General features: G+C 43.8%; 1 protein-coding gene across 2 annotated transcripts in view; it reads left to right on the top strand.

Annotated features, from left to right (window-relative positions):
- Window positions 1–12,193, top strand: part of ARHGAP24 (Rho GTPase activating protein 24) — a 348,183-nt gene that overhangs the window by 115,362 nt on the left and 220,628 nt on the right. For both annotated transcript variants that reach the window (XM_035112152.3, XM_035112151.3), the window contains one exon: window positions 9,924–10,011. In XM_035112152.3, coding sequence (XP_034968043.1) covers window positions 9,924–10,011 — 88 coding nt within the window. The remainder of the gene's footprint in view (window positions 1–9,923; window positions 10,012–12,193) is intronic.

Here is a 12,193-nt window from a genome sequence, read left to right as displayed (position 1 = left end):
AGCCACAGATAAAACAACGAGGCAGCAGTTATCAGGTTAAAACTTTACATGGCAGATCTGCAGTGATTGAATATCTGTCCAAACCAGGAGGTTTTCAAGATAAAGAGCAGGAAAGGAAGGGCAAGTGGGGTGGGGAGGTGGGGACTGCTGGATCTCATGCAAAATAGTTGCAGTGCCATTACAAAGTTTCTGTTCTGTACACCTGCCCAGGACAGAGAGCAAGACCTCTGAAGCTGACCTCAGGGTCCCAACAGGTGCATATTGTAGAAGGTGGCTGTTGAGGCAATATAGTGCTTTACAGATCGAGCGAAGCCTTTCCTTATCATGCTACTTGTCTGTCTGATGACTACGATGCAGCCTGTTTTGAACTAATAGATGTTCTGCACGTCATCGTATCAGCTTTCTTCCGTATATCAAAGGGAACCTCTTTATAGTCAGTTATTGCAAATTGCTATGCTAGTTACTTGCCCTGCTTTTATGGGATCTCCCCTCTCTATCAATGCCAAATGGCTGGGCTTGTTTCGGAAGTGAAATAAGATAACAGCCCCTCAAAAAGACAGCGTTTCCAAAGTTTTGTGCTTAATTGATGATAATTATGAAATGGACGATAACATCTTTATGGCCCTCTTTGATTGATGCGACGCTTTTCACAGCCGTCTCTTAGCAGGATGCTCTGACAAGGAAGGTATTTTATCTCGCCGTCTCCATTGGTGCATAAATATTTTAAAAATGAAAGGCATAATAAATCTGTCTGCTGCATATACACAGTTGGGCTGCCAAACATGCCACCTGTTTAGGATTTTAATGAACTGCTCTGGAATCAATGGGGGGAGGGGGAGAATTCTAGTCAAATTAATGCTGTCATTTTCCTTTGCTGCAGACTTTTTAAAAATACAAATAAAAATCAGAAGTATATAAGAAATCATTTTACTCTAAACTTGCTCAGTTAGGCGAGGGGGTGCTGCGATGCAGCTCAGTAGTTACAGTTCAAGGGACGTGGGTGGTACTGTGGTCTAAACCACTGAGCCTATTGGGCTTGCAGATCAGAAGGTCGGCGGTTTGAATCCCTGCAATGGGGTGAGCTCCTGTTGCTCCGTCCGTTTTCATAATGCAAGTTGAGGAAAGTACACTGTCACAACAAGTTCAGGGTCTCTTTTCCTTTTCAGCTACTGCACGAGAAGCTTGTCTGACTTAGTTGCATTGATTCCTTTACTGGATTTAGCCTGCTTGAATGTTTTCTTTGGCAGTGGGCAGCAAAACGTTAGGTGATGGTGGACTGAAGACACAACTGTATTCGTTGTAATGGAAATGTTAGGAGTTTCTGGAGAGATTAGCAAGGCGGATTTCAGCAGCTGCGCCTTCCTTCATTGCCACTGAACAAGGAAGCTGGCTGGCTGGCTATGGCTGGCATCCTAATTTATTTTTTGCCATCTCCAGTTTATTTGTCTTTTTAGTTTTCTTTCTGTGTGCTATAAGATCACTGCTGTTGCTCAGAAAAAATACACACTGTGCTGGCATCTATCTTTCAATTCAGTGGCTTAATCTGGAACACTGTGTGAATTACACAGAGCAGCCTCTACCAACCTGCTCAGCTGATGTTTTTCATTCCAGAGAAGTTACACCATTGCTTTTTAATTGTGTATAGAATTGAAAAATCCATCTGAATATTAGGCAGGTGCAAAAATAATTCCCATGTCCTTCCCACTCGGCATGTTGTTCTTCCTTCGAAATTACTCTTTCTCCTTCGTGTGCCTGCTCTGTAAAGTATTTAGGGCTGCCTTCTCCAGCCTGGTCCTCCACCCCGAGGTATCTAGGACTACATCTCCTATCATCCTGAACCATTGGCCATGCCGCTTGAGGTTGATAGGAGTTGTAGTCCAGCAAAAATTCTAAAGAACACTAGACTGGGGGAAGGCTGGCATGGAGACATTTTGGTTTTGTGTTGTCAAGCATGATCTGAGGGAGAAATTAGAGGAAATCCCGGTTCTAACCACCTGTTCTGATTGAGGGTTTCTAGAGACCCAGTTTTTACGGAGGTGGTAGACCTGTGTCCAAACTCTGAGTTTAAAGTTCTGGTTTCATCTTCTCTCCGAAAGGGTAGGCTTCTGTTTTTTGTTTTAGAAGAAACGGCAATACACAAATGGTATCACAATAATCTGAACCAAAAGTGCCAGAAGAAATATCAGCCTAAAGAAAACGGTCTTGGAATGCCAGTTAGAACAGTGCAAGGGAATTCCTTTCTGAGGGAGAAATTCAAGAGCCACCGTAGAAAAAGGCCCACCCTAATGGTTGGCCAAAATCTTAGATAAGAAAATAAAGGGAGTGTCTGTGGTATCTTTCACTTGTTATATTAAATAGCTGTTGCCTTCCCGCTTCCTCCTCCTCCTCCTCTTCCTCCTCCTCCTCTTCTTCTTCATTCAATTTATATATACCTTTCCTCCTGAAGGAGCCCAAGGAGGCAAGCACAGAAAGCTGTATAGATATAGAGAAAAGGCCACTATGTTCCACATATTCCAGGGGTGGCCAGCTTCCAAGAGACTGTGATCTACTCACAGAGTTAAAAAATTGGCAGTGATATACCCCCTTTTGGGGGGGTTCAGGTCAAAGTTGTTGAGCTTTTTCTAGGAAGGAAAGCCCTGTTTTGGGGGGCTCACATAGAAGTTATTGAACTTCTTTAGGGAAGAGGAAAGCGGCGTTGAGCTTTTTTTTAGGAAGGAAACCCGGTTTTTGGTGGTTCAGGTCATTTTAGGGGTGCAGGGCAAAGATGTTGAGCTGTTTTTTTAGGGGAGCCAAAGATCTTTAGCTTCTTCGGGGGGAGCCACTGATCTACCAGTGATCTACCACAAACGTCCAGTGATCTACTGGTAGATCACGATCTACCTGTTGGACATGCCTGACATATTCTATCTCTGATCTCAACCATTCATGTTCTATTGCATTCTTCCCCCATTTGGGAAAGCTCAGCAAATTCTGTCTTTGGGAATTCTGTGATGAACTGATCTCACCCACACCTTCCAGATTCCAATGCAGGCCACAATTTTGTTATCCATCACCTGTTTTCACACTTCACAAATCTTATGACATTTCTACGCTCAAAATATGAATCGAAACAGGTCTACACAAACATATAGGATGGGATGGATGTGCAGATGAGCACATACAATAGTGGCAAAGACAGGAAACATACTGATTTGTCCATCCCTAAGCCCGTTCACCAAATTCAAATTGTAATTGGCATGTGGAATATCATATCACTCAGAGGTGGGCTTAGGCTGTACTAAAAGCTGAGCTTTTAGTGTTGCGGCTCCAGCCCTCTGGAATCAATTGCTGGCCAAAGTTAGGATGGCATCCAGCATAATGATGTTTAGGTGCCTGCTGAAAACGGTTGGCTAAGAAGGCTTTCCCTTAGGTATGACCCAGTCATTTATAAAATTGTAATTGTATATAAAATAGTCATTTATAAAATAGTCATTGTATTTCCATTATTTTGTTTTAGAGCTTATCAAAGTAGTTTTCATGGTTTTCAACATTTACATTTTTTTTCATTTTGTTTTTAATTTTTACCCTTGATGACCTTAGGTTGTAAGATTATAAATTTGCAGAATACAAAATAAATACTGTACGCAATTTCCTCACCTATTTTCGCAAGTAGTTTAGTTCTGAGAGGACTGTACCACATGTCCTTTTTCCAAGATGTAGATTGGCTCTCAGTGGCTGGGACCAAACAAGGATTCAATATAACAGTGCATGTTTTATATAATCCCTTTAATCTTGTTTAATTGATGCAGTTTCTCTCAGCCCGAGCCCTTGGGAATTGGTCTAGTTATAAATCCAGATAAATTATAAATAATCTGCGTATGGAGCAGCCTGCTATCAAGTTAGTTGTGACTCTAGCCAAGTCTTTTCTTTCAGTAGAGCTTTTCAAGTGATTTTCTCCATAGTTGGCACGGTATGTATTTAATAAGTAAGTTAATTTACCCTGCAATTGATTATCGTCTCAAATCCCTGCTTCCAAATACTTGTTTCTCCCACCATCATAACTTACAATAATCTTTCCCATGAAGCTAGACTATTTCAGATGCTAACTATGCATGAAATACATCAACGGCATTATCTTAAATATGAAGAGAATGAAGAGGGAGAGGCTTTTTGTGGTGGGGTGAGAGGTTTAATACAACAGCTGTCATTTCTGTTGCAGCACAACCCTAAACATATTAATTCAGAGAAGCCCCACTGAGTTCAGTGGGGTTACTCCTGGTCTGTTAGGGCAAAGGGGGGCACGGCCTGTCATGAACTGGCTGGGTGCAGAGAAATGGTGGGAGGAACCAGCTGGGGAACCACCAAGGGAAGAAGGCTCAGAGCCAGGGGACTGGTGGTGGGATGACAATGAGTGGCCAGAGGGAGAAGGTTGGGAGGAGGAGGTGTCAAAAGCTGAAGAGGTAGGGAATAATAATAATAATAATAATAATAATAATAATAATAATAATTTATTTATACCCCGCCCATCTGGCCGGGTTCCCCCAGCCACTCTGGGCGGCTTCCAACAAAACAGAAATTCTAAAATACAGAAATCCATCAAACATTAAAATACAGAAATCCATCACACATTAAAAGCTTCCCTAAACAGGGCTGCCTTGAGATGCCTTCTAAAGGTCTGGTAATTGTTGTTCTCTTTGACCTCTAGTGGGAGGGCATTCCACAGGGTGGGTGCCACTACCGAGAAGGCCCTCTGCCTGGTTCCCTGTAACTTGGCTTCTCGTAGTGAGGGAACCGCCAGAAGGCCCTCGGAGCTGGACCTCAGTGTCCGGGCAGAACGATGGGGGTGGAGACGCTCCTTCAGGTATACCGGACCGAGGCCGTTAAGGGCTTTAAAGGTCAACACCAACACTTTGAATTGTGCTCGGAAACGTACTGGGAGCCAATGAAGAAGAAGAAGAAGAAGAAGAAGAAGAAGAAGAAGAAGAAGAAGAAGAAGAAGAAGAAGAAGAAGAGAAGAAGAAGAGTTTGGATTTGATATCCCGCTTTATCACTACCCGAAGGAGTCTCAAAGCGGCTCACATTCTCCTTTCCCTTCCTCCCCCACAACAAACACTCTGTGAGGTGAGTGGAACTGAGAGACTTCAGAGAAGTGTGACTAGCCGAAGGTCACCCAGCAGCTGCATGTGGAGGAGCGGAGACACGAACCCGGTTTCCCAGATTACGAGTCCACCGCTCTTAACCACTACACCACACAGACGGGGGGAGTGAGGCATGTCCTATCCTCTCTCAAGCTAGCCTTCTGCCCTTACTTGTGTGGAGGATGCTGTCCTGCCATCAGTGTTGACGTCCAGCCAGCTTCTGTACTTAGAACGGGGAGGTTGGGTGAGGCATCATTTTGGTCTTCACCCTAGGCAGCAAAATGCCTTGGGCTGGCTGTGCTAGCAGTTTCTTTCTAGAAGGAGTTATTCTGCATCCTCCCTCTCCCTCTCCCTCTCCCTCTCCCTCTCCCTCTCCCTCTCCCTCTCCCACACATGCTTGATCCAAACCCTTCCAGATGCCTTGACCTTTTGCAGGTAATTCTAGTTTGGGTATGAGAGGCTGTTGGTTTGGTGCAGTTTATGTAGCATGCAAGAGCTTCCTGAAGTGATAATAGGGGATTATTAAATTTAATGCCTTGTCAATCTGCAGCCTAACAGAAATGGAAGGAGGAGGTTATGTCGTAACTCCAACTGCGAAACTGTGTAAAGCAGGAAGCATTCTGTTAATCTGCTGCAGCATGGCAGCCCCAGCTTTCGACTTCGCAGTCCCCAGGAAGTGGATCAGCTGTGTTTCAGAAGCCTCCTTTGGCCCCAGCCGCCATCCCCCCCTGCTCACACCTAACATCCTCTATGATGTCTGGTGATTGGCCAAAGCCAAAGCAGATTTGTGGCTTCGGCAAAATGGGGGATAACAACAACAACAACAACAACAACAACAACAATTTATTATTTATACCCCACCCATCTGGCCGGGTTCCCCCAGCCACTCTGGGCGGCTTCCAACAAAATATTTAAATACAGAAATCCATCGAACATTAAAAGCTTCTCTAAACAGGGCTGCCTTGAGATGCCTTCTAAAGGTCTGGTAATTGTTGTTCTCTTTGACCTCTGGTGGGAGGGCATTCCACAGGGTGGGTGCCACTACCGAGAATGCCCTCTGCCTGGTTCCCTGTAACTTAGCTTCTCGTAGAGAGGGAACCGCCAGAAGGCCCTGGGCGCTGGACCTCAGTGTCCAGGCAGAACAGTGGGGGAAAAGACGCTCCTTCAGGTATACTGGACCGAGGCCATTTAGGGCTTTAAAGGTCAGCACCAACACTTTGAATTGTGCTCGGAAATGTACTGGGAGCCAATGTAGGTCTTTCAGGACCGGTGTTATGTGGTCTCGGGGGCCGCTCCCAGTCACCAGTCTAGCTGCCACATTCTGGATTAGTTGCAGTTTCCGGGTCACCTTCAAAGGTAGCCCTACATAGAGCGCATTGCAGTAGTCCAAGCGAGAGATAACTAGAGCATGCACCACTCTGGCGAGACAGTCAGTGGGCAGGTAGGGACTCAGCCTGCGTACCAGATGGAGCTGATAGACAGCTGCCCTGGACACAGAATTGACCTGCGTCTCCATGGACAGCTGTGAGTCCAAAATGACTCCCAGGCTGCGCACCTGGTCCTTCAGGGGCACAGTTACCCCATTCAGGACCCCACAAACAATACTTCTGTCTTGTCAGGATTCAATCTATTAGCTGCCATCCATCCTCCAACCGCCTCCAGGCACTCACATAGGACCTTCACTGCCTTCACTGGTTCTGATTTGAAAGAGAGGTAGAGCTGGGAACCGTGGTTAGCCTAATAATTTATGCTGGTTTTCATAAGAACATAAGAAAAGTCTGGTGGATCAGGCCAATGGCCCATCAAGCCCAGAATCCTGTTGTCACGGTGGCCAGTCGGATGCCTGGGCAAAACCCACGAGCTGGATTTTGGGCACAAGAGCCCTTTCCTATCCTGTGGTTTCCAGCAACTGTTATTCAGAAGAATAGCTCTCTCCAACTGTGTAGGCAGAATGCAGCCATCACGGCTATTAACCTTTGATACACATACTTTACTTGTTACGTATTTATTGTTGCTTTGAGTTACTTTCTCTAAAGAGAAACTGTGTGACTAATAATAATAGTAACATGGATGATAGCCACAGGCCAGAGGTTCACCACCCATGTCCTGGAGCAGGGAAAGAGGGCCACGCCATAGCACAATGTTAACTGAGGCTGCCTAAACTCTGTACCTTAAAGTATACTTGAAACACATTTCCCTCCTCAAAGAATTCTGGGCACTGTAGTTTGTGAAGCGCTGCCGGTTACCGTAACTCTGTGAATGGTAAACTATGGTGCCCAGATGTCTTTGAGGGAAAGAATGTGATTCAATGGCATAATGTGTACGCAGTGTGTTTATGGCCATTTATTCTGTTTTTGTGAATTTTCCCCAATATGTTATGTTCCGCATTATATTTGTGCTTCCGTGTGGTGTAAAAGCCACTGCTGGAACTATAGCGCAAGAGAGTTCCAGAGGGGAAAACCAAACCCTTGCAAGGAATAAGGAAATGAGTGCTATATTCAGCTATAGTTCCAGAAGTGGCATTTACACCATGTGAAAGCTCAAATATAATGTGGAAATTTAACAGGGAAGCGTCGGTGAAAATGAAATGAACTTACTACACCCACTGCTATTCTCTCTTTGAAAAAAGTGTTGTTCAAACTGTCAGTGCACACATTTTGCCACCTTCTAACTTTGCTACCTGAAGGAAATGTAACCTCCTCTCCCCCCCTCCCACTCCCCATGGACGTGCCTGGTTTCTGGCTCAACTGTGGCCATGTTGGAAAAAATTTCCCAGGCTAATCCCCAAAAGCAGGAGTACCTTAGCCAGTGTGGTGTAGTGGCTAAGAGCGGTAGACTTGTAATCTGGGGAACCGGGTTCGCTTCTCCGCTTCTCCACATGCAGCTGCTGGGTGACCTTGGGCTAGTCACACTTCTCTGAAGTCTCTCAGCCTCACTCACCTCACAGAGTGTTTGTTGTGGGAGAGGAAGGGAAAGGAGATTGTTAGCCGCTTTGAGACTCCTTAGGGTAGTGATAAAGCAGGATATCAAATCCAAACTCCTCCTCCTCCTCCTCTTCTGGAAACCTCCTCTTATTCAGCTTCCACTGTTCATCCAGCTTCTAGAACAGCTCTAGAGGGCCAGGTGACCAGTTTAAATAAGCTGCTCATTAACATGTTCTTTAAAGGTAGGAAGAGAGTCAAACTGTAGAGTAGAACCTCACAAAATCTGAAAATGAAAGCAACTTCTGATTACAGGGGAGGATAAAGTAATCCGATATGACATGGCAATAAAGGATAATGGGCTTTGGAAAGGTTTGTGGAAATGGTACCATTTAAGCACAATTAAATAATGAAGATGATGGAGAAAATATCTGCAGTATTGCTGTGGGCTGTAATAAACAAGAGGCTGACTGCCCAGTGTGTTAAGTTAATTTCAGTTACTGCCTCCATGTGGATAAATATGAGGTCCTCACCCCTTTACTCACCTTTCTGAGGCTCAGTGGAACAAACTGTGGGAAAGTCGTCATCTTCATCATTTTTAATTTGTATACCGTCTTTCTATCTTACAATACTCAAGGCGGTTTACAAGCTGAAGAAACAAAAAAATGTACATCTTCTTATAACAATCTAATGCAATACAAAAATGTGTTAATAAAACAAAACTTTAAAATAAGCAACCTACATCAGAAAAGTAACATTCAACAATCTCTCTCTCTCTCTCTCTCTCTCTCTCTCTCTTTCTCTCCCTCTCTCTCGTGTGTGTGTGTTTCCCTGTGTGTGTAGATATTGTTGTGTGTGTCCTGTGAAAGAAATTCTGGAAGAACGATAGAACTAGATTTGAGCAATTAAGAGTTTCAGATACCCAGAACAGAGAACTATCTATTTTGTTCCAGCCCTTTTTAAGCATCTTCTGAAATTGGAAATGTTGGAGGTTTCAATGCAATGGAACTATGAAGCTATTAATGATGTCAAAATGAGATTCTGTATTCTGCATGTGGCAGAGAAAATAGAAGCTTCAAATCAATCTGCTGGGGACAAGACCGATTGTCGACTTCCATCTCAGCTGTGTTTACAGAGAATCATAACTGTATAACTGTACTATAACTGTGTGTTGACCTATAAAGTTGGAAACTTCGTCCTGAAGAGTCTCTCCCACTGTGTTCCACTGCAGTGGAACTTAAGTGCAGATATAATGCCTTAATCGTATTTTGATTCCTTAATGATAGTTAAATGCTATGCTTGACCTGAATACCAAAATGTTGGTTATGGGCCAGGCCATTTACTGGGATATGAAACTGTAGTTTGAACATCACAAATTGTGTTAATGTCATAACAGTATTATACCTGCACTAAACAAGCCATGGTTAATAAGAGTTCTGCCCTGAACAAATGTGATTTTTGCACATCCTTGCTTGCAAGACAGCACACAGGCCTCACTGAAGTCTCCCTTTATTCACACACGGCAGCTGGCTTTAGATCAGCACTTGGTTTCACTGTGCTTGGGGTGTTTGAAAGTCAGGGTTCAATCAGTAGGCCATGGTTAGCCCAGTGTACAATCATGCACGATGCTGTCATCTGGTTTGAGAGTGGCCATGAATGCTCTACTGAGTGTGCCAAGCGCATTTGAGATAAATGTGAAGCCCTTCTTCACCTGGAGAGCCATCGAAACCAGGACATCTTCTAGGACAAGTCATTTGGGAGGGTTTCGGTAGCCAGATGTGATATTCAGCATGATTTATGGGCATTAAGCTTGAGATTTAATATTCTTATTCCCTTGATCTCAAGGGCTCATCCCGTCTTCTTTTTCAAAATTTTATTTTTTAAGGGTACCATATTCTTGCCTGGAAATCGGGTGACTGAGCATCCTTGCAATGATGAAAGTCCAGGGAAGTTCCTCTTTGAAGTGATTCCAGGTAGGATATTTTATTCACTATAAATCTGTTGTTATGTTGTACTGACTGACCAACTTTATTCAGCCTTAACAGATGCTGGAGATGATTAATGATTCAATTTAAGGAGAAAGGGGAGGATCTCATACACACACACACATGTATATGTGTTAGTGGTAAAGTTTATTTACAGTTTTTCCTATTTTCTTTGTTAAGATGATAGTTCATGTGCATTTGGCACATTAGAGGTCACTTTAAGTTTCTAGATTTCCTTGGCTTTGAAAGAAATGGAACCCTTAAAGGATTTGATCTGTTAACATTAGGTAATGATTAGTTCAAGCGAGCACTCCATAACAGTAGATTTAGGAGAAGGAAAACTTTGCTCTTAAAACACTGCTGCCTTGCGAGATATTTTTGGGAGAAGAAAAGGCTAAGGAGTAAACCCTAGACAAATCTAGAGTAAAAAGGTAAAGGGCCCCTGGATGGTTAAGTCCAGTCAAAGGCAACTATGGGATTGCGGTACTCATCTTGCTTTCAGGCCGAGGGAGCCGGCGTTTGTCAGCTTTCTGGGTCATGTGGCCAACATGACTAAACCGCTTCTGGTGTGAAGAATATTCTATTGAATTACAGTGGTACCTCAGGTTAAGAACTTAATTCGTTCTGGGGGTCCGTTTTTAACCTGAAACTTTTCTTAACCTGAGGCACCACTTTAGCTAATGCCGCCGCGCCACTGCCCTGCTATTTCTGTTCTCAACCTGAAGCGAAGTTCTTAACCCGATATACTATTTCTGGGTTAGCGGAGTCTGTAACCTGAAGCGTCTGTAACGCGAGGTACCACTGTAATAGTCTCTTCACAGCATCTGCTGCCTGGGTTCCTTCAGGACTGGTAGGATATAAATGACACGAAGAAACAGCTAGTGAAAGAAAATTCAGACATCTATGACATTTATACTGCCCCACCAACACTTATGTGGCTGTTGAATTGTTTTTGCGTAAAGTTGCTATTGTAATTTTGTTTTTTCTTTAAATTAAAAAAACCCGTTGAAGACACGCATACATCCTCCTCACTTTAAAAGGCATGAAATTCCAGGCTTGGAAATATTTCTGCAAAACAATACAGGCAAATGTAGGCTGGCCAAGAGTGGAATCCATGGCTAAATGTTAATTGATGCAGCCGAAGGGCAAAGAGGTTAGTCAGATGCATTTGATTATTATTTCCCTGGAGAAAATATGGGGTGGGGGTGGGGAGCTCTAAACCATATCCAGTTTTCCTTATTCAACTTCCTCCACCCTCATCTATTTTGGCATATGATTACAGAAGTTTCTATGTGGGAACTATGTTCCAGATTAGGCTGCTTTGAACCAGCAATGGGGGCAGGATCTTTGTGGCTTGAATGCTGATATATATATAGGTCAGTGGTATTTAACTGCGTGTTGATGTGTATCATTTTCCTTTTCACTTTTTTTGCTGTAGAACGCCAGTGTATTCTAAGGCCTAGTGTGTCCCAGTTTAGTTGTGGATTCTGTTATCATGGGTTCTGCTATTCAAGTAGGTTTTACTCCAAGACAACCCATTGAAATTAAGTGACCTAACTTCGTCTTGTTTATTCATTTGAATGGGTCTACCTTAGGTCCATCTGGAAAATGGATGATCAAACTGGGTTGTGTCATCAGGGTTAAAAGTGCTTTGCTTGTTGCCGAACTTTCAGTCCAATCCATAAAAGATATTAAAAAAGGATAATGTAATGCAACATTGGTTGAAACATGTTTGGGATTTTATTCTATTAGCATTTTATTTTAGTTTCTGGCAACCCCAGTACAGTGTTTGATAATACTGCACATTAAAAGGTAAAGGTAAAGGGACCCCTGACCATTAGGTCCAGTCGTGACCGACTCTGGGGTTGCGCGCTCATCTCGCATCATTGGCTGAGGGAGCCGGCGTACAGCTTCCAGGTCATGTGGCCAGCATGACTAAGCCGCTTCTGGCGAACCAGAGCAGCACATGGAAACACCGTTTACCTTCCCGCTGTAGCAGTTCCTATTTATCTACTTGCATTTTGACGTGCTTTTGAACTGCTAGGTTGGCAGGAGCTGGGACCAAGCAACGGGAGCTCACCCCGTCACAGGGATTCGAACCGCCGACCTTCTGATCAGCAAGCCCTAGGCTCAGTGGTTTAACCCAGTGTTTCTCAACCTTTTTTGGGCC

This window comes from Zootoca vivipara, chromosome Z1 (assembly GCF_965207765.1).
Source record: "Zootoca vivipara chromosome Z1, rZooViv2.hap1.1, whole genome shotgun sequence".
NCBI classification, from domain to species: domain Eukaryota; kingdom Metazoa; phylum Chordata; class Lepidosauria; order Squamata; family Lacertidae; genus Zootoca; species Zootoca vivipara.
Note: the sequence above shows the minus strand (reverse complement) of the source record. Positions and strands in the feature narration are given on the sequence as shown.